The sequence below is a fragment of the Mytilus galloprovincialis genome, chromosome 14 (genome assembly GCF_965363235.1).
Source record: "Mytilus galloprovincialis chromosome 14, xbMytGall1.hap1.1, whole genome shotgun sequence".
Classification (NCBI taxonomy): Eukaryota; Metazoa; Mollusca; class Bivalvia; order Mytilida; family Mytilidae; genus Mytilus; species Mytilus galloprovincialis.
This window is the reverse complement of record NC_134851.1, coordinates 55623992-55650255: the sequence shown is the minus strand read 5'-3', so window position 1 is coordinate 55650255 and position 26264 is coordinate 55623992. Positions and strand designations below refer to the sequence as shown.

Below are 26264 nucleotides of genomic sequence, written 5' to 3'. Positions count from 1 at the left end.
TGACTAAGTATTTGGTAAATTTTTTACAATAGAGCAATGTTACCAGGTTGTAAACTAATATCAGTTCTTTTCATTTTATTCAAAAGTCTGTGTATCATTTAGCGATAATACTTAAGCTTTTAAAACCACCTCACAAAAGAAAGAAATATTTTTAAAACACCCATGCTTAAATGTCCTGTTGTTAACTAAATGAATGCTTATATTTTACATGTGTAAAGCAGTAAGTTAGACTTGGTTTTCCTGTTTGAATGGTTTCACATTAGTATTTTTTTGGGCCCTTTACTTAGCTTGCTGTTCGGTGTGAGCCAAGGCTCTGTATTGAAGACGAAGACCATACTTTGACTTGTAATGGTTTACTTTTACAAATTGTGACTTGGATGCAGAATTGTATCATTGGCACTCACACATACATCTTCTTACCTATATTTTTTTAAGTGTGAAATATTGCAGCAAGTTGGAAATTTCTAATTCAAATCTATACATGTGTCAGAATTATCTAAGCCTTAAATGTGCAGTGTAGAAATTGAAGGATAATCAATATATACGTCTTCTTCATAATAATTTCTTACAAGAAGCAAAATTAATAGAAACTTTAGTCTGGATTGTAAAGCTACAAAATTACTTTCCTGTGAGTCTGAGTTGCTACTATTTAATGTTACGGAAATTTAAACTCATAACTTAGCCAATAGGTACTGTGCTTTTGTTTGTGATAAGTGAATATCTCAATTTTTTATGGGATTTAGTTAAAGCAGATATGGGAATTAAACATTATAATTTAAAAGCAAGGTATGTACATTTACATAACCTTTCTGTTCTACTATGTCTATAGTAAGTTAAAGTTTAATTGTCAGGTGTATTATTAGACATTGCCATTACCAGCTTCTAACATTACCATGATTACCAGCTTCTAACATTACCATGATTACCAGCTTCTAACATTACCATGATTACCAGTTGAATTTTATCGAAGCTCATAACTGTTTAAAAGTAATGAGGAGTCTTTCCCAAGGTCTGTTAGACATGTCAGTAATAAATGGTTTGGTCCAGTAGAATGTTATCAATTACTGGACCAGATGATCATGACCTGAGTGTACGTGTAGATGAATGAATTTCATAATACTCAGTTTTAAAGACTGCTGAAATACTGACCATGCTGACTCGACCAGTATTGTGTTAACAATTACTAGACCAAAACACCACTGAGGTCCAAAAACCTTGAACAATTACTGGATCAAAAGACCACTGAGGTCCAAAAACCTTGAACAATTACTGGATCAAAAGACCACTGAGGTCCAAAAACCTTGAACAATTACTGGATCAAAAGACCACTGAGGTCCAAAAAAAAAACCTTCTGAACCTGTGGTAATGAATAAAAAAGGGCTGCCATCTCTGATAAAGATTTGTAATTATAAGCCAAGTATATGTTGTTATGTCATGTATGTGTCAGATTCAAATTATTAGTTTTAAGGATAAAGGTGCAGGTTATTTAAGTATGCATTTATTCCAGTTGTAATTTTTATTAACTCCAGAATTTGGATTTCAACGAAGGGATAATTTAATTTGTCAAGGTGTCATGCAGTTTTATTAGATTTTGATAAATCTTTTTTGGTTATCAATTTAATGAGTATTTCAGCTTTTGTCACTTATATCTCTGAAACATGCAATAAGACATGTACAAATGATCATGTAAAACTTCAGCAAGTACATTTTCTTTGTTCATAAGTTCATAATGGTTAAAGAATTTACATCTGACCTGATAGTGTAAATCAGAATTTCACCATTGGCTCTTTTTACAAAATTTTGTAAATGTATTCGATAATAATTGATTGTAAGTGATAAAAACTGAAATGTTTTTAATTTTAATTTTTCTTATTCTTCCCAGTTACAAGTGGAACTTGGCCATGGTAGTAAATTGTCACTGACTTTGTATTATAAGTTATGGGTATGATATTTAACGAGTCGCAGAAAAGTAACCGTAAAAAATTTCATGGTGAAATTTTGGCACTATGAGTCAAGAACAAACAGCATAACCTTCATTTTGAATCTAAGATGATGATCTATCATTAAAACTAGGATTTTTTTTTTACATTGTATGAATATGAACCCTACTTGAAAGTTGTATAACTATGAAGTATACAGCTTTTTTAGTTGATTGTGATTATATCCCTTTAAGTTAAAAGATTGATTATATAATAGTAAATTATTCATACTATAAACATGATAAAACACAAACTCTTCAATTATACACCTACATTAAACTTTTATTAGATACCTTAGAAACATACGTAAACAATCCAAATATGGCAATTTTCCCTTCTTTAAAGAAGAGTTCCATTTATATTGTTTCATCTGAATTTATAATCAACCTGTTTATTGAAGTTTATGTTTTTAAAATCAATATATTGGAAAAAGAATCTATTAAATCTAAATACACTGTCTCTTTCATTTGTTAGAATTGATATACACTTAAGGGTCTGGATGGGGTTAACAGAAAGAGAATAATATACATGATATAAATAAAAAGCATGATAAGGTATAGAGAATAGAGAATAATTGGGCGCAAAAGTATTAGAAATAGAAAATAATTGGGTGCAAAAGCATTTAAGGAATATAGAATAATTGGGAATTTTTTTTTTTTACATACTCGATTCCGCATAGGATTTTTTCAATAAAAAATAATCATCAGGTTTTAAGTATTAATGCATTGCAAAAACAAATTTTTCATCAATGAAATTCCAGTCAGATGTTCTCATGAATATCCTTTTTATATTAGTTACATTTTTTTTTAAGTCTGATGAAGTTTTATCCTAGGTAATAAGTTTCAACTGAGGCACTACACAGGCGTCTAAAGGTGTCATTATGGAGTAAAGGGGGTGGCGTCAAAAGGCGTCATTATGGAGGAAAGGGATAAGGAATAGAGAATAATTGGGTGCAAAAGCATTATAGGGTTATTGGGAGTAATAGGGTGCTATTGCATAAGGAATAATGGGGTGCAAAAGTATAAAGAATAAAGAATTAGAATACAGAATGAACAGGAAAATCATTTGCATGAACATTTTGCAGAATACGCATTATTTTTCAAGACAAAGAAAAATGCCAATATTTGACTATTTGAAGAATACATATATTAAGGATTTCCCATCCTGACTCTCATACATATCTTAGTTGTTAAGGTATTGAGAAAGATTAGTACCTAAAGTGTTCTAAATGTAAAACATTTACAAGGAATTTTACTTAAGTCATCAAATCATGTCAAACTGGTGCCTTGACCTCAGGTAATTTTTGCCTGTTGTAAATTTCTTTCATCTCTTTTTCAATACACTAATAATCATATAATGATGTTTAGAGTTTCCAATTAACTGTCTTTTAATCAATAGTCTAGCTGTCCTTCAAATGATATTGATTAAAAAAGGTTGAATATTATTTGTTAAATTATCTTTAAAGGTTCTGTTTACAAAAGGTGTAAATTGGAAACATATATAGTGAACATACAATTTACTTACAACATTAAGTAGATCCCAATATATATAATTTTGATTTATCAAAGGCTTTTGAATATATAGTCAATTGTTTTAAAGTGCTGGTCAATACTGGGTAGATTTGTTTTAGTTACATTGAAAAAAATAACATATTTTTATTTTATTTGACTCAGTATTTTGTTTTTTTGTATCCATAGTTAATTTATTGACCGATTTGCCTATTTGAGGAAAAGTATCAAAATAAAACGTAAAGTTGTGTCCAGTTCTGACAGGTCAAGCATAAGTATTATAATCTCAAAATAAACATTGTCTCTGGTCCAATGCACATGTAACAGTTATAGAAATTTTATGTGTCAAAAATGTAAACATTGTGTCATTTTCATGTTTTTGGCGGACAAGACATTTCATCATTGAGGCTTGTAATTTGATAACTTGATAGATATACGGATGTAGAAAATGTGTAAATGTGTTAATGTTCTTTTCTAAGGAAGTTATGTAACCAATTTAAATGGAAACTAATTTTAAAAAATAGGATCTTAGTGCCAAAGATTGATTATACATGTATAGAATGTTCTTTGAAGAAATCGTACACTGCAGGTGTATAAATGACAAAACATGGACTTCAATTTAAAATTTTGTACTTAATCAAGTATTTTATACATCACGGTACAGGTGAAAATTGAAGTGTGGGCAACAAATTATGACCCTATTAAGGTGACAAATTATACATGTGAATTGTATGAATATAATCAACGATTTTGACATTCAACATACATTCTGGAATTAAAAATTCGTACTTATAATCAAGTATTTTGTGCATTATTCATTTATTGAAAAGGTGTAAATTGAACTGTGGGCAACATATTACGACAATCTTAAGGTGACAAAATATACATGTGTTTTGAATGAATATAATCAATGATTTTGACATTTGACCTACATTCCATTCCGGAATTAAAAATTCTATGACAAATAATTGTCCACATTGATTGATTTGTGCAGGTATCATATTATAATCACTGTGAACGGCTGATTTCACAATTCAAGGTATATTGACTAAACAGAATATTCAGTCATGTCAGTGGCAAGTGTCTGATTTGTTGATTATTAATTACCAATTGATTTTATGGATGATAATCTTGTTTATTTCATAAAGAACAACAATTGGTTAACCCTGCGACCTTCTTCATGGAAAAAGAAAATGAAGTGTTGGTGTGAATTAGTCTATTTGTTCGAACAAGTGTAAAGAATTTTTTTAAAAAGAATTCATTGTTGTTTAACAGATTGAGGTCCAAGGTGGACTATTATTACCTATAAGGTAAACAGGTGTTTTGTCCGACTATGCCGATTGTAGAGATTGTAAATTCTTACAATTAACCCCTCCAGGATTATTAGACGTCCAGATTAAGATTAAACGAGAAATGTTAATGTTTTGACCGACATGTTATGGTATAATACTCACACACTGTTTACTTACGGAATATAAATAGATGGATTATGGATAACAATGGTTTTAAAATTAAAATCAATAAAATCAATTAGATATTTATTAAAATGAATAATTTAGGTAGCTGCTTATAATTAGATTAGCAACTTTTGGAGTAGAGTTGAGTGTGCATGTTTTATTTATGAAAAGTTACGAATATCATGCTTACTTAAGGATTAAAATTCTTCCCAACTATTGCATTATATAGTTTTTCCGGAGAGAGGAATGTAAAATTATATAGTAATGATCAACTTGGTATAAGAAAATTCATTTTGAAGATAATTCAAATTCAGACTATATATATCAACATGTAGTGGAATAATTTATACAATTCATGCAAAAAAATTGAAAATCTAACAGATATATGTCTTTTTGACATTAATTCTGATTATTACATGTACAAGTTTGAATAGTTAATTTTAAACTATGGAATTTATCTGAAATTCTAATTTGTCTTGTACCTGCTTTGTTTAGATTGATTAATTGGACTGAAAAAGTGTTGAAGAATTTTTTTTTTCAACAATATATATATATCTTAAAATGAGTTCATTGAGACGATCGCAAAAAGACAAAACATGTAGTTGAAATGCGTAAAAAGGAATGACTGATATTCCTGTATCATGCAATTTGGATGAGAAAGTATTATTAATGGGATGTAGAAAGACGATTGTTGTGTTTCATCTTATGATTTATTGCTTATAAGAAAGGGTTTTCTCTCAATAAAACTCAACAAAATTGAAACAACAAGACTTGCTTTCAAATTCCCTAGTGTTATTGAAGAAAAGAAGCTTATTGCAGAAAATATTTAAGAGGATTGAAAATAAATTGGAAGACTGAGTCTGAAGGGGATTGAAATTAAAGTAAAAGAAAGTGGCATACTGTGTTTCTGCTTTTCACACCAAGTTGCAAAGCATCTGCACATCTGAGGTTTATGTTTGAACTTGTACAGATTGCACTGTGATTTTGTGATCAATTTATTACTACGGAGCTCTTGTTTCAAAAGCAGCACCAGAAAAGCCAGTTTTGTATAAACTGATTATTTAGTCAGTAATTTTAGCTGCATTGTTGTTTTTAAGCTATGACTTTTGAAAGAGCTGGTAATAAATAGAGTGGTAGGTGGGACAAAATTAAACTTTTAAAGTTTATGAATTGCACAAGTGTTTAGACAGTGCCAAGTGACTATTGCCATTGGAATTGTGAGTTGACAATTAATCAACCAAAACAATTGATATTAGGGATTTATTACTCGAAAGGGAATTCTTAAAATAGTTAATTTTCCTTCTCCAAGAACTCATAACTCTGCATTGAAGGAGTACATGTATTAAGATTTGTTTATTCAATACTGTTAACATTTCTATTTTGACAGTAGGCAAACAACAATTCCGGTGGAAAACTGTTAACACTTTCATTTTCGCAGTTAACAAACAAAAATACCGGATGAAAACTGTTAACACTTTCATTTTGCAGTTAACAAATAATAATTCCAGTGGAAAACTGTTAACACTTTCAATTTCGCAGTTAACAAACAATAATTCCAGTGGAAAACTGTTAACACTTTCATCTTGGTGGTCAGTGACAAATAATTCTAGTGGAATACTGTACTTACATGTGAAATAGTCTTTGTCTCATTGACCCCAACCCCTAAAATGACCAAGATGACCGGACATAATGGATATTCCTGTGTTATCTCTGACCAGTGAAGAGTTGTATTGTTATGGGTATTCTACAGATGATCAGCTACAACAGTTGGCAGGTAAAAATTGTAAGAAAATCAGTTCAATACACTGATGTGCTACCTAAAAAAAAAGATGTAAAAGTTTTGATTTTGATGTTTGATTAGGCACCTGAAGGTTTTGAATTTTCAACAGACTTTTTGAAAACCCATGTGTTATTATGGAACAAAATAACTAAAGGGAAGTAACTTAGACATAAATGAAAGGAGAGATTTTGAGATGGAACCTGTGTCTTTTTGTGGATTGTGTCTGCATGCATGCATGTGTCCATGGTTTTAAGTTATGAAAGTTAGTGTTTTTCTACCTGGTATTTGCTGACAGTTTTTAAATTTGATGATGGGGAAAACAAAATGAATCAAAAAGGTTTTGCTCATTTTTGAAGGTGGTCATAATTGTTTGTATGTAACTTTGTCATTTAGTCTATCAATGGTTATGTCTTGTTGGCAAGCATTCCACTTCTCCTTATTGTACATGGCAGCAAAGCCGCAGCATAACATCACTTTTTTCAGTTCACATTTTTCTATGAGCATATTATATTTCTCCTCTTTGTAGACCTTCTTAAATTATGTATACTCATCAAATTAGTGAAATAAAGATGTCATCAATTTAGACATTTTACCAGTAATCCATTTGTTATGGAATCCAGGGTCTATATTTTCTGTGAAGTCAACAAAGTTAATCTCTGTTATATGTTACACAAGTGGTCCAATTGACATGTAGTCCTTGAATCTTGATCATGTTGGTATTTAAAAAACAGTATGATCCTGGAGATGAATGAATTTCGAATACAGAAAAAGTGCATTGATAATATTTGATTTAAGGGAACTTAAGTTTCTTAAGTAATTTATCTTTTAAAGTTTGGTGAATAAAACATTTAGGACATGCTTTTCTGACATGTGTTTTTTTTTCTTTCTTTTTAAAAGATAAAAATTACAAAAATAGATGGCCTTGCATGATGTTCTATTTAATGAATTTGTTTTAAAAAAATGCATGTCTGAGATGATATGCATCTTCCATTGTTTGATATATTTTATTGCTTAATCTCTTGACAGTGCAAAATGCTAATTTAGGACAAGTGTCCTCATATATTTAAGAGAAAATTACAACTCCATGGCAGAAATCTATATAAAAAAGGGGGCCTCAGTGGCTGTGTGGTCTAAGAAGTTACTAATGAAATTACTAGCCCTTCAACACTGAGGTTGTGGTTTAAAACCCCTCTCGTGCAGGTGCACTTGACTCCAACCTCAGTTGACCAGGTTTTTCAGTTTTCCCATCGAACTGGTTTCCTCTTGGCACTCCGGCTCCCCCACCAAAAAAACTTTGTCCCTACAAAATAGCCCAAAAGCGGTGCTTAAAAGTGGCATTAAAACCCCATCATAGAAAAAATCTATGAGAAACAACAAAGAGACAAACAAGTCCACAAAACACAACATAGAAATCTGAAGACTGAGCAACATGTAACCCATCAAAATAAAGTTGTTGATCTCAGGTGTTCTGGAAGGGTAAGTATGCAGATCCTAATGTCACTTAATGGAAATAGGGAATATGTCAAAGAGACAACAACCCAACTAAAGAGCAGACAACAGCCGACGACCACCAATAGGTCTTCAACACAGCAAGAATATCCTGGACCTGTATGTGGTCCTCAGCTGCCCCCTAAATAAAATTGTGTACTTGTTTAGTGAAAATGGAAGTCATACTAAATTCCACATCATATAAATGAATTGAAAGAATATAAATATCATGTTGCTGATAGTTTCTAATTAAAAATGAATTACAAGTTGGGCAATTTCAAGTCTCATCCGATACAGAAAATGAACATTCATTTGTAAAAACAAATGTTTTACTTCAAATGCTAAATATATGTTAATTAAAAACTTAATAAAAAAAAATTTAAAAAATTAGATAAAATTGTAAACAACATTTCAATTAAATGATCGATACTTTATAAAATTTGTACTGAATTTCAAGAAAAAGAAATGCAATGTGTATAAGAAACTTATAAATAAATAAATAATGAATAAAATCCATCAAATTTGATATAGATATAATTTCCATATTTCACTTCTCATGATAAATATGTTATTAAAAACTTATAATTATGTCAATTACGGTAATATAAATAAAATTGTAAACAAATATTTCAATTAATTAATTGGTACTTCTATACTGAATTTTAATTGAATTGATTGATGCAAATATAATGCACTGATAAGAATGAATGAAAAATGAAATGAATTATAAACAAAACAAAAATTTTCTTGAAGTAAATAAAGATGACTTGTACAAATAGTACATTTTTGTACGTCTGACCAGAAGGTTAAATGTTCTTGGTAGGAATTTTTTCTTTTGCAATGTTAGCCCCCAAAAGTAGTTGACAACTGTACAAACAAACAGTATTTTGATTTTGGGCACTTACAACTTTAGTGGTCACAGTGGTCTTTTTTTTCACCAGCATGTCAATCCTCTAGTTGTAGGTGCGATGTGTTTGACTTAAATCTGTATTGACTACCCAGATAGTTGTGCTTAAGCATTTATAGGAACTTGTTCTCCATGCACTCATTCTGGCTTCCTCAACCAACAAAAACTGACCACCATGACTCCACTTATAGAGCTGAAAGGTGGGTCAAACACCAAATATCCTTCATTACAATTTTAAGTTAATAACTTTGCCTTTTTTATGCCCACCAAACCAGCTAATTGAAGTGAATTCGGTTTGTAGAATTTGCTTAGAACTTAAAGTTATGCAATGAGCATTCATATTCTCCTATTTCTCATGACATATGTTTTGATAAAAAGTAAATATAAAAAAAATTGTAAACAATATGTCTCTTGATCGATTGGGGCTTTAAATGGACTCCATACTGAATATTAATTAAAATTTGTTTACATAAAATTCATTGAGGTGTTACATTTAATGTATTAGCTGTGTTTAATACAGAGTCGATAAATAACAGATTAAAATTCATAAAGCTTGTATACAGTTTATAACGGTCCTATTTGGAAATGCTGCCAAATGTCGACAGAATTTTGCAACGTTGAGTTTAACTGTGAGAAAGATTTACACCTATTGACGATCATACATGTATGATTTCAGATCTTTTTAAAAAAGTATTGTCTATAGATGTGGGTGTCTTTTTATGAAGTACAGGAACATTGCCAATCGTCAGTAGACTTTAAAAATACATTAAATGTTATGGTGTGTGTTTCTTGAGGAAAAGATGATCTTTGGAGTTATATAACAAGTGGTACTTTAATATTGTGACTATTTGAATTTTTTAAGCGGTAGGTTCATTCTTTACACATGTTAAAATATTTGCAAAAACTTTTATAATACAGCCATTGGTTTCTTAATAAAATGATTTTTATGTCCTTGTTGTTACGAGCGGAGGGGGTATTAAGTTTTACCCTTGTCAGTCTGACTACGTCCCAAAGTTGGTTCTGTTCTCTAACTTTAGTTTACATCAACCAAATGTTATGAAACTTATACACCATGGTTTCAACCACAAAACACAGATCAATTTTGAATTTTGGTGGCAACAAGCTCATCAGATAATGTGGATCTTATTATTGTTATAAAAAAATATTTATCGAAAAATTTTGGTTGTTTAGACTGATTTTTTTTTTTTTTTTCTGTTTGTAAACAGGACCTGACAATGGCTTCCTGGAAAAGCAATGTACCTCCAATTTCAAAGAAAGAAGGCAAAGTGCAATATAAGATAAACAATTTAGTGTTATGGTGGATCTTAACCATAACAGCTATTTAATTTCAGTTTAATATGATACTTACCTTTTTGCAATGTATTTTACTGATAAGAGTTTAACTATATGACAATGGCTTCCTGGAAAAGCAATGTACCTCCAATTTCAAAGAAAGAAGGCAAAGTGCAATATAAGATAAACAATTTAGTGTTATGGTGGATCTTAACCATAACAGCTGTTTAATTTCAGTTTAATATGATACATGTACTTACCTTTTTACAATGTATTTTACTGATAAGAGTTTAACTATAAAAAGGGACTTTGACATTGAAGTGAAATTTTAGGTTTACTTGGGAGTACAAATATTTCATATGTACATATATAATATCATTTTCATCTTTACATGTAAACCTTTATTAACAAATTTACTGATTATAGTGCATAGTCAGCCCACAACAATTTGATGAAAAAGCCTTTAAATTCTCTGATCTTTTCAAGAAAATTTTACTCTTTTATTGGCTGGCCACAATGATTTTTGCTGTTTATAAATAATGAATATTTTCAATTGTTTCATGATTTTCTACCAAAAATTAGATTCTAAGCATAAATGAAATCTCAATCTTATAATGGTGAGTTCAAGGATATTTGATTTTTTTATTGGCGAGTCCACAATGGCCAGGGTCTTTTCAACTTTTAAATGCCAGTCCAGGCCTTGTGGTCATAAAACTTTCGTGTCAGTTTTTTGTACTCGTACTCGAAAATCAACCAATCAAAATGTTGGATTTTATGTTTCGAGCATGATTTTTGTGCTTCGAGCACTGAGCAAAGTTTTATGCCTTCAACCCCAGGGACTTGTCAATTTTTGTCATGGCTGGTCCAGCATTATATCCATTATTTCAGTCTCAATGACCAAATTAGGCAAGGATTACATACCATCAAATTTAGATATTATTTTATATATATATAGGAAGATGTGGTGTGGGTGCCAATGAGACAACTCACCATCCAAATAACAATTTATAAAAGTAAACCATTATAGGTCAATGTACGGTCTTCAACACGGGGCATTGGCTCACACCATCAAATAGCTATAAAGGGTTCCAAAATTACTAGTGTAAAACCATTCAAACGGGAAAATCAACTGTCTAACCAACGGTCTAATGATGATGTTAACATTTTCTTTTTCTTTTTTAGTCCTGTGCTCTGATCGTCTAACACAGATGACAAAGACATATAATGATATTGAGGCTGTAAATAGATTATTAGAAGAGAAAGAAAGAGATTTAGAACTTGCAGCACGTATTGGACAAACACTTTTAACCAAGAATCAAGAATTAGAAACCAAAAATGAGGGCCTTGAGGAGCACCTATCTGCAGTTGTTGATAAGGTATACTAGTATACAATATATATCTACTATAAGGACTGAGATAGAATATCGATTCATATGTTCATAACACAGTTTTCATAACACAGTTTTTGGTTTGACAATAAAACAGAGCTTGGTGAAGTTTATTACATTGATAGGGTCTGATTGGACAATTAAAATTGTTTACTCTAGGAATGAAAAATTTGCAACACAAGTATATATTTTTTGTGTATGAATATAAGTCTTGTTCTTTTTTTCCGTAGATATTATCTAATGTGAATTTGAAGTTGTTTTCCTGCATCATTCATTGAAACAAAGTACTATTTAGTATCTAACTAGGTTATTTTTATGAAATGTCTCTAGGTGTTGAACAAACAACATTCTACTGATATTTATCAACTTAACAATCAGATTGAAAAGAATAAAAAGATTGCTACCTTATCCAAACTTCCTCAAATTATCAGTAAAGAGACATTTTTAGCACAATTGTTAAATGTTTAACAATACTATAATTCAGTTATACTATTTTATAGGTCAACCAGTTGAAACATGAGGTTATTTTGAAGGATGGCCTACTCCAAGCCTTCACAGAATATGAAGGTGGAATATCTCCTAGTGACGACTCTCTAAGGTTAGATTCTATAAATACTATGGATTCATTAATTTTTGTTGAAAATCTTATTTTCATGGATATTTGATTTCGTGGTTTTGTCAAAGTCTACCAGAACCAGTCTTGGGGTCATTGTAATTGTTAATCAGCCAAAAATCTGATTTAATTCATGTGATTTAAGGTGGTTCCTAACACTACAGGGAGATAACTCTGTAAAATCAGCAGAACATTTTAATGACGTTGTGTTCTTAAGGGAATATTAAGCTTCTCAATGATCAAAATGAGTGTTTGTCAAACTGCTATATAACCAGTGTAATTTTTCTGATTAAAGGGTTGGTTCAATTTTTTTGATTTTTTTATATTTTTGTCAAAGGGTCAAAGTAAATACTTTGTCAAAATTTTAAGAAAATTAAATGAGCCAAATTAATTTTAGTTAGGTTTTAGGTACAACCTTAATCAATTGCTTTTTAAAATACCCTGTCATCCTGATTACTTTTTGATTACATTCTGATTACACTGAAAATATCTAAAACTGTGTAAATGGTCAATAAATGAACCTCCAAGGTTAGATTCTATAAATACTATGGATTCATTTATTTTTAGCTCACCTGGCCCAAAGGGTCAAGTGAGCTTTTCTCATCACTTGGCGTCCGTTGTTGTCCGTTGTCATAAACTTTTACAAAAATCTTCTCCTCTGAAACTACTGGGCCAAATTTAACCAAACTTAGCAATAATCATCATTGGGGTATTTAGTTTAAAAAATGTGTCAATTGACCCAGCCAACCAACCAAGATGGCCACCATGGCTAAAAATAGACCATATGGGTAAAATGTAGATTTTGGCTTATAACTCTGAAACCAAAGCATTAAGAGCAAATCTGACAAGGGGTTAAATTGTTTATCAAGTCAATATCTATCTGCCCTAAAATATTATCTTGAATACTATTATAGATAGAGATAAACTGTAGCAGCAATAATGTTCAGCAAAGTAAGATCTACAAATATGTCAACATGACAAAAATGGTCAGTTGACCCCTTAAGGAGTTATTGCCCTTTATAGTCAATTTTTAACCATTTTCATTAATTTGATAAATTTTGACCATGGCTAAAAATAGACCATATGGGTAAAATGTAGATTTTGGCTTATAACTCTGAAACCAAAGCATTAAGAGCAAATCTGACAAGGGGTTAAATTGTTTATCAAGTCAATATCTATCTGCCCTAAAATATTATCTTGAATACTATTATAGATAGAGATAAACTGTAGCAGCAATAATGTTCAGCAAAGTAAGATCTACAAATATGTCAACATGACAAAAATGGTCAGTTGACCCCTTAAGGAGTTATTGCCCTTTATAGTCAATTTTTAACCATTTTCATTAATTTGATAAATTTTGGTAAATTTTTACAAAATATTTTCCTCTGTTACTAATGGACAAAGTTCATTATAGATAGAGATAATTGTCAGTAGCAAGAATGTTCAGTAAAGTAAGAACTTCAAACACATCACCATCACCTAAACACAATTTTGTCATGAATCCATCTGTGTCCTTTGTTAAATATGCACATAGACCAAGGTGAGCAACACAGGCTCTTTAGAGCCTCTAGTTGTTGAAAATCCAATTTGAATTTATGGTTCATCTGTACCTAAGTTAATTGGTATCCAATGAATCCACAGTACTTAGTTGATTTGAAAGAAGTAATGTATTTTCCTCTATCCACAAAAATTAAAAAATCTCTTAGGTGGTCATCTATATGTCAGCAGAAAAATGACTAGAAGAACATTTTAATTACTGCATGGGCAATGGTCTAAGCAATTCATTGTACAAAATTAAATTCATACTGTTTATAGTATTGCAGAATACATCTAAACATTTCTGTATTTCTTTTTAGTGATGACAGTCTCCATTCGAGTGGTGTAAAATCACTGCAGAAAAAATGTGAAACCTTGGAGCAGGAAAATGTGAAACTTAAGTTGGAGGTAAGAAAAATGTGAAATCTTGGAGCAAGAAAATGTAAAACTTAAGTTAAAGCTAAGACCGTATGAAATCCATCAGCCCTCATTAGTATTTGCAGACTCAGTTAAAATGAAAATTAAAAGAGAGGTGGTTTGATTGCTAAATTGCCTATAAGACTCTTGTAAACATTTACAATGACTTAGTTAAAATGAATATAGAATAAAATTGAGGTGAAACGATTGCCAATGGGACAAGTATCCAACAGCAGAGACCAAACACATTAATGTCCATACCCCAATCGTCTGAGTAGGCAACTCAAAAACAGATGTCTCTTCTGTAGCACCTAGGTAAAAACTAAAAATTAAGGCGGCGACCTTGACTGGCTTTTGCACAGTTTAAAAAATAAAGGAATGACTTCTTTACCTTATATTAAATATAAACAATATTTAAGCAAAGATAGGTTTTTTTTCTAGGCCTTTGACCTTGACATTCTCTGTAATTTGTATCCTTGCCAAGGCATAATTTTTGGTCTTGAGGGTGCCTGATGAAGATTTTTGTTGAAATTAAACATCATAGAAACCAGGATTAAAATTTGTACGGCAGGCAGCCTTTATTTTACAAAGTATTCATTAGTGACTCCCAAATATTTAAGAAAAAAAAGACCAAATAAAGTATTATGTTGAAGGGCATTGAAGAGACAAAGTTACGAAAGGTTGCTCCATCCAAGTCACAATTAAATGTAAACCATTATAGGTCTTCCATACAGAACCTTGGGTCACACCAAATAGCAATCTATAAACGTGATAAAGGTCCCCAAAATAACTAGCGTGAAACCATTCAACAGTTCATTTATAGTTATGAACATATCAATGATAATTTACATATTACGTATGATTATGTTGAAATCATACTGAATGTGTTTTATTTAATAATATTTTTTATTTTTCAGACTGCCCAGTTGTCAGCAGACACATATGAACTTGAAGAGAAAGAGTCAAAACTTGTCAATGATTGTCTTCAACAGTTTGGTAAGATTGGCCAAAAATTTATATAATTTCGGGTTAAAAATCATTAATATAAAAATAGGCTATAACTTAAGTTGACCAAGTCCTTGTATTTAAGCTGGTATTTTTAGTTCCCCTAAGTACCGAGGTAGAAGGGGATTTTAGACTTAGCTTTAGCCGTCAGTCCAGCAAATCAGTTTTCCACACTTTTTCGTCATGCTGGAAGGTATTGATTAGGTAATTTGAATATAGTTTTATCATGACAAGTAATAGAGCAAGTTTAAATCTATTTTCGGTCTAATGGTTTTTCTGCAGAGTTATGGTCCTTGGATATAGAAAATCCCCTTAAATAATCAGTTTTCCACACTTTTTATATGCACTTTTACGGTACATATTATGGTATACCTCTGTTACTCTGTCCGTGGTAAACATGTCAGACAATAACTCACAAACTCCTTAAATAAATTTGCATAAAATTTTAATGAATTGTTAATATCTATTGACATGAGCTTCCTTTTGATTTTTATAGATTTTAGTTTTAAGTTGGTTTCCGAGTTATAGGGTGTTGTTCATCATGTTCATTTGAACAGGTTTTTTTCAAGTTTTCGAACAATATAAACTCAAAAGTGCTTTGAGCATTTTTCATGAATGGTTAATATCTATTAAGATGTAAGTTTTTTCAATAAGTTTCTAAATGACATTGAGGAGTTAGGAGTTATATTCTTTGAAAAGCAATGGCTGTATCATTGTTCATGGCACAGCTCTTTATTGTATATATTTTAGTAAGGTTTGGAGTAATAAATTGGTCTTTCTTTAGGAAAGAGCCTGAACTGAAATTTTCTGATTGAAAATGGTTTGGATTGTATAAACAGTTTTAGTTGAACTATAATATGTAAAGTTAAAAGTACGAAAATGAAACTGTCATGGATCAAAATAAATTGCTCCATTTCTTTAATTCTATTTACTTTTATAACAGTTGAAGTAAAGAAAGATTTAGAACATTATGTTGAAGAATTGACCAAAAAGACGGAGGAGAACGGTGCACAGAAAGAAGAAATAACTAATTTACTGGGACAGATTGTTGACCTTCAGAGGAAGGTTAAAGTGGTAAGAAATGGAAATGGCGTGGATTTATATGTCAGTCGTGTGCAGATTTTATTTGACCTTGACCTCATTTTCACTGTTCATTGCTCAGTGTTAAGTTTTTGTGTTTTGGTCTGATTTTCTTAAACTATAAACAATAGCATGAATAGGTCAACTATATTTGTTGTATGGAAGAATTGTTAGCTGTAAATGTCTGAATGACGGATGAACTCGAAAGTGGTTTATTGGTTAATGTTAAATTTATGTGACAGTTGTAATAAAGCTTTATATTTTTTTTTAAATGGCACTATATGGATGAAACTAGAGGGTTCTCAAATATACCAATCTCATTAAAATACAGATCTAGATTATGTGCCCATGTTTTGAGTACACGCATCTCAACTTTCTGTTATGATAAATTTTACATCAACCATTGAAATTCACCCTATAAATTTTTGAAGATGTGCATCATTTGGACAAAACATGAGGACTCTGAAAGGTCTTTAAAACAGAAAGTACAACATATCCTTGTAATCGTAGCATGGAAAAGGATATGTATTTCAATCAGATTGAACAGTACAACAGATAAATCAACCACCAATAAAAATTGAAAAAACAAACATACACTTTTAATATTGTCATCCAATCAAAACCATTGATACAAAATGATTGCATTTGAATGCAATTTTCATGAGAAAATCAAATGATGATCTACAGTTTGATATGTCTTGTTTTCTTACACTGCCAGAGAAATTATTACTCATAAAGTGATATTAAAATATTAAAACAATATATATATATTTTTTGCTTAAAACATTAAAAGAAGAACAATTTTATTTATTTTCCAGCAAACAGCAGAAAATCTAGAACTGCAGAAACATTTAGAAGCTTCACAAAATACCCAAAGATTTTTAACACGAGAGGTAGGCATGGTTTAAATAAAGATAGCAATTTTCTTAAAGATACAGAAGAAAAAATGTTTTATTTGCGACAAATTTATGTGTGTCCAAGATCTCATGAATTTTTAAAAGAAATACTGTTATACTGTAAATAGAAATATTAAATTACAGATCTTTATCTTTTGAAAGTTGCTTAATGAATGAGTTATCTAAAGCATTGCTCTTGGATATATTTTGATAACCACATTTTATTTGTCCTTCATTTAAAATTATGAATCAAATGTAAAAGGAAATTTTCCCCTGCACAGTATGTTGCAGGGGATAAAGAAACACCAGACACCCTTCTGACCTGTCTTGTTAGTGTGCTTGCATGTACAATTCTTGCCAGATTTTCATGAATCCAATATCAACAAAGTCTTGCACTAGTTTGAAGATCAGTGCTGATCAATTATCTTTAAAAGAGTTATGCCCCTTGGAAACATTATTTAAATGGAAAATTGTGTCATTAGCGTTCTCATGTGTATAACTCTTCCCAGAATTTTGTGGGTTCATAGATGAATATCAGCAATGTTTTTGTCAAGACTGAAAATCAGTGCCTATTAAAATGATTTTAAGAGTTATATCCCTTTGAATAGATCAAATAGGTGCAAAGCAGGCAACATTGGAACTCTGTTCTTTTATTATATTTAATAGAGTATTCCCTCCCAGTAAAATTTTGTTATTCAAAAAGAAATGAACACATGAGGGGGTAGGAGGGGTCCTGATCCCGAAATCTTCGGCTTAAAAACACAAAATCCTGAGGTCCCGAATTTAGATAAATTCAAATTTCGACATCCCAAATTTGGGAAAAAGAATTCCCGGATCCCGAAAGGGTCAATCCTGAAATTCCGAGCTTAAAAACACCCGATCCCGGCTCCTCATACATAATCAGAACTGAAAAACCTGAAAGGTGAATTGTTTGAACAAATATCAAAGGGAGACTACTCTATAATATCTTTTACAAAAATTGGCATACCTTATGTTTCAGATCTCAGAGTTAAAAGATAAACATGATGAACTTGTTGCACTATACGAAGATGCACAAGAAGAGGTACGACAAGTACGTCGAAAACAGAAACCAGGAGCTGTACGTCACAATTACATGTCATCATCCTTGCTTAGTTTACCATCTGATTCCCTGGCATCTGAACTTGAGACATCACTTAAAGGGGATATGGAGTATCCTAAAGGATATTCACCTACTGAGAGGAAGTAAGTAGATTTGATTATTGGTAAGTGGGGCTTAATAACAAACTGTACTCTGTAATCATTCCTTGGCCAAACACTCTTGATTTTGTGGAAAATATTTTAATGACCCACCTACGATAGTAGAAAGGCATTATGTTTTCTGTTCTGTGGGTCTGTTTGTCTTTTCGTCCGTTCATCTGTTTTATCCGCTTCAGGTTAAAGTTTCTAGTCAAATTAGTTTTTGATGAAGTTTAAATCCAACCAACTTGAAACTTAGTACACACATTCTCTAGCATAAGATCTTTCTAATTTTAATGCCAAATTAGACTTTTGACCCCAATTTCACAGTCCACTGAACATAGAAAATGATTTCATTCGGTCCAAATGTTACATCGATCTCTTTCATAACAATACAAACTTCTACATTGGGGAAAAATTTGGAAAAAAGTACAAAATCAGTCTCAATGATTGATCAATTGAGACGACAAATGCTAATGTTTAAATCTTTTAAATCAATTAGGATAAGACAATTTCAGGTAACAAACAGAAACTGAGGGAATCTTATGAATTTTATGGAGGGGACAGGGTGTGTTGAAAGAGCTAGTTGATACTGCTATATCATGTATATTGGAATCACCTGCTATGCAAATTCACACGAAGTGAAAATGTCACAATTGATAAAATAGCAGATTCAAAGTTAATAATGGTATATAAAGATCTAGAACAGTGACAAAATGTGACTAGTGAGTTAAGACAGTGTAAAACTTAATGCATGTTGATTTCAGTTGTACTGTTAGCCTGACAACTATTTCATAATTATATTCAGACTGACTATTCCTAAATCATCCAAAATCTTCTTGGATCTTGGCGAGGTGTGTTTAACTCAGGTCTTCATTAACTAGGATTTCCAGCATTTAAACTGTCGTGCTAGGTCATTGTCTCAAGGTATCCTGGCTTCTGCCTAATATTAAAACTTTAAACCATAAACACAAATAAAACAAAAAAAAAATGAATATTCATGTATACTTTAAATTTGAAGAGGACATCAATCAATTATCAATATAGCAATTGCAATGTACAGTATATATGCTATCTTTTCAGGGTCCATAATTGGAAAGTTTTCGAGACAGTAAAAGCAGCCAAGAAGTCTGGTTCAAGATGTAGTTCTATACGTAGCGGTAGTCATTTAGGGGCATCTAATTATAGTTTGAATGACAGTATTGAATCAGCCCCTGTTTCGAACAGAAGTTCTATGTACTTCTCTGATCTTGAATCTGGACCTAGCGATGCTACAGCCAGTGATCTTGATGGTTTATATGGGTAGGTAATGTAGTCACATCACCTCATTATATGTAAAGTGGATTCACTAGTAATCATGGGATACCAATTTTTGTTGGTTCAGGTAAACCACATACCTATGACGTCACCTAGTGTAGGGACCAAAGAATATAACATCTTTTCACGGAATTTCAAATTTCCAATAAACATGTATGCAGATTTTGTTTAAACCTTCATGAAATCAAATATGTAAGTTTTAACTCAATCCACAAAAAATTGGTACCAATGAAAATGAATGAATTCACAGTATATGCTGAACAAAAAAAAAACCAATCACAGTGGCCATACAGCAATTTTCATTCAACTTTCATGTTAGGGCTAATCCATTAAAATGTATGTGGGAGGGTAGGAAGGGACTTTCAAAATTCCTACAACCAAGAACCACCTTTTAGATGATTTTGCATAATGGTAATAAAAGCGTAATGAAAAAGACCAATGACTTACATTCAATAGTTAATCTTCACTTCATACCCTCCCACATGTATTTTAATGGAATAGCCCTTATGAATATTACAGAAAGGTAGCATGTTATGCAAATAAATGACAATGTTATACTTTGTGAAGCTTTTTACATCCATCACTCATCACCTTTCTGTTTATCCAATATTTATATCCAGGGTAACATTTGTAATCAATACCTCACAGATCAACTTGTTTTTACTACGGTTAATATTTTAATAAGATAAGAAGATGTGATAAGATTTCCAATGATACAAATCTACACCAGAGACCAAATGACATAGGGTCATTGTATGTTCTTATATGGAAAAATATATAGTCATGTCCAATGTGAAGGATGAGCGTACATGGCATATAAGATTTTTCTAGAGAGCACATGGGATTTTCTAAAATTTATGTCCTCTCTGTGCACATGCCTACTCGTAACATTGATAGGAAGAAATGAAAAATAAGATTGAGAATGGAAACAGGGAATGTGTCAAAGAGACAAGAACCCTACCAAAGAGTAGAAAACTGCCCAAGGCCACAGATGGGTCTTCAACACAGTGAGAAACCTACATGAGGTATATAGTATATACACATTATTGCTATTTGTCTGCCATTACTGAACATCACAAAGGTTCCCCTTAAATCTCGACGTAATTATCTGACAAAATATCTAACGCCACAATGAAAAAGTGGTTGTTGTATGACTTCAATAGTTCTAATGGGGGAGATTCATGGGTCATCTGAGACAGATTTCCAAATAACCACTAGCTGTATTGTTTTCCCTAGTATTTCAAAAGATTTTTGCCTCATTTACACCCAGTATTTAACATTAAGTATTATTTATATTTTTCAGGACCAGACATTCTTTGGGAAGACCAGGGATACCTGGGTCAAATGACCTGGAGACTGCTCTACGTAAATTATCACTCAGGAGGGCAAATGAACTGAACGAGCAGGATTATAAAGACGAAGAAAACAAGCGACATAGACAGAGGTTTGTTGATTTAGGACTGCAAATCCTAGGGTTTAATGTCTATTCCATTGAAAAGAATGTGGGAGAGGTATAGATTCCATAACTGAAACAAGTGTGTTACAATATTTCTCCACTCCAGACAGTTTAATTTAAATATTAAAACATGAGGTTTGCCGAGCTTTTTGAATAATTAAAATTTAACTGTTGAGAGTGGAGAAATATGGTACTACACGAGTTACAGTGGTAGAATCTGTTTCTCAAATGCATTTTCTCTTTTCTTTTCAAAGATTTGCAGAAAGTTGTGTTCTCTATATGCATGATATGTGACGTCATCACACAAGGTCATCTTTATTTATGACGTCAAAATATGAAATTCAGAGAATTTAATGAGGGGCCAGACATGCATAGTCTTAAAATTTGGTCATTCTTGAAGACAGAATCTATTACTACCCTACAATAACTTAAATGATAAAAAAATTCAAAGTTTCAGTATGGTTGCAATATGGTAACCACTCATGCTTATTTTCGTCCATTTTGCAAGTCAGCAGAAAATATTTGAATCTTGGTAAATAAAATAGTTTTTAATAGTAAACTTCTATTTATGTTTGTAGGTCAGAAAATGAGAATTCAACACCAGGTATTTGTCAGACACCAGACAGCACATTGTCAACAGGAAGTGGACTAAGTGGCTTATCAGGCATGACAGGAAGTAGTAATCCATATTATCGTCTGCCAGAAAAGTTGAGAATTGTGAAACCTTTGGAAGGTAAGTGATATACCTTTGTTTTGCATTTTTAAGATAAGGAAGTAGTTACCTATGAAAGGGTACACATTATGTATAATTTTTTTTATTAATTCAACCATATTGTAACTTGAGAATCTGTTGAATAAGATACAGAAGTACGAAAACCGCTTTTATAGATTAAGGTATGTCAATAAAGAAAAGCTATCATCAGATATTAGAACATTAAGCATTTTCATATCATAAACAACAAGTTTACGGGGTAACATGACGATGCTCCTTCAAATATTTTACAAGTCTCTTGGCAAACATGACCTGATGAAAAAAGAGATTTCTGTGCAAAAGCGCGAAACTGAAAAATTAAAAAAATAAGTCAACAATTTTGAGTTCGTTAGTATATTCCTCATCCCTCATCCTCACATGTTTAACCCTAAGATTCCAGTAGGGAGAACATAGGGTATTCCTATATATGGAGATATCAACCTAACACAAAAACTTGGACATTTTAAAGTTTAAACAAGCTCTAAACAGTAAGAACAAGTGATAAACACATTAAACAAAGATTAAACATTGTAGGTTTACTTGCAGTTTTTGTCAAAACAATTATGAGGGTCTGGATGAGGGGTTCTGTTATTCTGTAAACATTTAATTTTCACCCCTTTTTTCTCTTATCTTCAAAAAATTAACCCCTTTTTTCTCTAATCTTCAAAAAATTAGACCACGCATTTCTCTAATCTTCATTTTTTAAGGGCATTATTCTTTAATCATTTAACCCCATCCAAACCCTCAATTATACTGAGTATCCATGAAAATTGTTAGCCACAAAAAAAAAATCACATTAACAATTTATAAAGATATTTTTTTTTCCATTGTATATTATTAGGTTCTGTAACTCTCAGGCAGTGGCAACAGTTGGCCACACCAAACATTGGTGGCATATTTGAATCTCGGCCAGGTGTTCAGATCAAGGGAGAAAGAAAACTTGATCTAGAAGAAGAGCAGCATAATCTCAGTGATCTTGAAGAAGATGGTAAGGGAGTCAATATCTCATTATTATAAATCTTGGCATAAGGGAGATAATTCAGTGTCATTTTAATAATTTGATCAATTTTAATTAAAAAAATCAAATTTTTATTTCAAACACAACCATTAAAATATGTCTTTTACTACATCAAAATTGTTTCTTATATTCACCAATATAAGTACAGGTATACAGGTTTACTGCAGTTAATTTACACATTGTGATTTTCAGTAAGAGCTGTTCTATTTAAAACATTGTACTCATGCAAGGCACTGTGAAAATAGATCAAAGACCCCTTGAAGTAATTTCAGAGACCTGTATTGAATTTAAACCTGTAAAAAATAGTCGCCTTGCCTGGGGTCCTATGTATGTTTTTATTGGGAAGCCCTGAGGTAGCTTCTAATTGTAATTCCTATCATCACAAATATGGAAAATAAAAAATTGTACCGGTAGTCATTTTACATTTTATATTAATTTGATTTATATTATCTTAATTTTAACCTCAGGTTATCTGTAAAATAAATGCACACAAATGTTATCAGAAGCTGCGCGCAAATGTAAAAAAAATGAGTCCCAAAATGTGTACAAAAGTTATGCGCCCCACAAATAAGCCACCAAAATCTTCATCCTTCATGTATTATTTTCTTAATCGTAGATGACTGTGAACATTTTCCTGTGAGAACAGCTCAGGATGAAAGCTGGACTATCAATACCTACACAAACTCTGTGGTACGACATCCGTCTTGTTATCTAAGGTAATTATCCAGTTTATAAGCACTTATTTATACATAACACACTTATTTATACATAACACACTTATTTATACATAACAGCCAATATTGACTTATTGTGGATTTATTTAATTTTGTACCAATTTTTGTGGATTGCCAAGAACTTGCTTGTTTCATGGATATTTGGTTTTTAGGGTTTGCTAAATTTGCATACAATGTGATAGAAAATTTGTAATTCGTTGAATATTTCAATTCACCTGTACCCACAAAAACCACGAAAATTGATATCCAACGAATGATAATGAATCCACAGTAGTTTTTTCTACTCATCCACAGAGTGAGAGGCCACAGGGAGGGTAGATTTTCTATCTCCACCTAGCCCATTAAAAATATTCTACAATTCAATTAAGGTGGAGTGTCATTTTAACCAACTAAGGACAGTACACTCCAGATCTGACACTCAATTGAAATCTTTTTGAAATACTATCAAATTTAACTATTCTTTACAAGACATTACACATGCAATTCTTTTGAAAAAGAAATAATAGGAAAATGTTTCAATGGGACACAGATGATGTCCCCACTAGCATAAAACATTTTTAAGGGATTTAAATCAAGAATAGTAGAGTGTCACAACCCAATTGGGGGGAGGGGGCTGGTTCTATAGGTTTGACCCCCATATTTTGATGATCAATGCATTAGAATGAAAACCTTATATGGTTTGGAACCCTCTTTATTCTGGTTGGAGAACCCCCTTTTAAAAATGCTGGATCCGCCCCTTATTTTGGGACCATATCCATTTAACCAGCTGGGGCCTAGGACCATATCAACCTTACAGACTGGGGACCTTATGATCATGTACACTTTACAGGCTGGGGACCATATTTTGGACCATATCCACCTTACAGGTTGGGGCTGGGGACCTTATCCACTTAACCAGCTGGGTCTTGGGTTGAGAAAGTGTTTGTTCATTCTTTGCCACTCTCACTATGGATGATTTAAATTAACCTTCTCACATAAGGTGAGGTTTTAATCATCAGTTTTAACAAATAGTTATGTTTGACATGTTATATTTGATTTATTATTGGTAAAAGTTTATGGGGAATTCTGGACTTTAAATTACTACTAGGTCATTTCAAAATTATGTTAATTTCTTCAACATATATAAGATAGTATGATACAATTTATGACATCATTGTAACATTATTAATATGTCTAAATGCTTACCGGTATATTTGACTTAATGGTAATTTATACACAATAAAAAAAGATGGAATAAATATTGTGCAAAAGCCTTAACCCCAAAATATTTCAGTTGCATAAATATCTTTGTAAAAGAAGTTATTGGTAAGTGCTTGATAAATTTATAATACTATTTGATTTTTAAAAAAAAGATTGACTTTGTAATAAAAACAAAATGTTCAAATATTTGCTGAATTTTTTGTACCCGTGAGCCTAATCATTCATTATTCTTTAAAAAGTAAATTAATGTGATTTTTTCTATTATTGCAAACATAACTTGGAACCGGTAGCTTTATTTTAACCTCTTATTTTCATTCCTAATACTCTTGATTCATTATTATTTGTTGCATACCAATTTTCATGGGTATAGTTGAACCATGAATTCAAATGTTTAACAAATTACAATTTTTCTAGAGGCTCTTTATGCATACTTTTTCAAAATCCACAAAAATAAATGAATCTATGGTACTTTGCATATATGATATATTCCCTATTTCACCCAAAAACTATGATTCTCTTAAATAGCAACAATTTTTTTTTTTTTAATTTAAAGTCAATATCAAATTTGAAATTAAATTGGAAAGTTTAAATTTGGTGTTGACTGTAAAGTTTAGCATTTTATTTTTAACTTTTGGTTTTGCATTACACAGCATTTAAAAATACCATTGAAACTTACTAATATGATTGATTATAAATTATTTAAAGTACATTGCACATGTTGTGTGCATTAAAACAAGACATACTTCTTTCTCACAGTAATATTGAATATGTTTCTATTTTCTTAATTGATCGATGAGTTATTGAGGCAAAAGCTGCATGAAAATGTGACATGTTAAGTAACGTCCGTTGGAAATTCTTAACCCAATGTGCATACCAATCGCTCATTGAGAACAAGAATAGAACTCTTTCAGTGACTAACCTCATCTGTGTCCAACACGACAGATGAAATTGCTAAGTATTTTTACATTTTCTAAAGTACAGTCAGAGTACCTACTTAGAGTGTGTAGAGGGTGGGATATACTGGTTTACCTCTTGCTATCAGTCCCATGGAAATTAACTAAAAAATCATAGCTTTCCAAATTTTAATATGAAGCTTCATATGTTTTCAAATTCAATTCTCTCTAATAGACAACTTTCGAGTTCGATGCATTTCCGTCAAAAACTCTGGTTTTAGTGAACGTCATTTGTGCGTTTAGTGGCGTCGTCACTTCCATTCTAATGTT

General features: G+C 31.5%; 1 protein-coding gene across 5 annotated transcripts in view; it reads left to right on the top strand.

Annotated features, from left to right (window-relative positions):
- The window catches only part of LOC143059812 (trafficking kinesin-binding protein 1-like), a 53203-nt gene that overhangs the window by 21647 nt on the left and 5292 nt on the right, over positions 1–26264 (top strand). For 2 of the 5 annotated variants that reach the window (XM_076233373.1, XM_076233372.1), the window contains exons 4-15: positions 11595–11788; positions 12301–12398; positions 14270–14357; positions 15284–15362; positions 16315–16445; positions 17270–17344; positions 18348–18571; positions 19649–19867; positions 21186–21326; positions 21917–22071; positions 22931–23077; positions 23724–23823. In XM_076233373.1, coding sequence (XP_076089488.1) covers positions 11621–11788; positions 12301–12398; positions 14270–14357; positions 15284–15362; positions 16315–16445; positions 17270–17344; positions 18348–18571; positions 19649–19867; positions 21186–21326; positions 21917–22071; positions 22931–23077; positions 23724–23823 — 1625 coding nt within the window. In that variant the 5' untranslated portion in view covers positions 11595–11620. Of the gene's footprint in view, positions 1–6416; positions 6719–9842; positions 9984–11594; positions 11789–12300; positions 12399–14269; positions 14358–15283; positions 15363–16314; positions 16446–17269; positions 17345–18347; positions 18572–19648; positions 19868–21185; positions 21327–21916; positions 22072–22930; positions 23078–23723; positions 23824–26264 lie in introns of those variants that run through there. The other 3 variants (XM_076233371.1, XM_076233370.1, XM_076233374.1) reach the window with 3 other exon arrangements.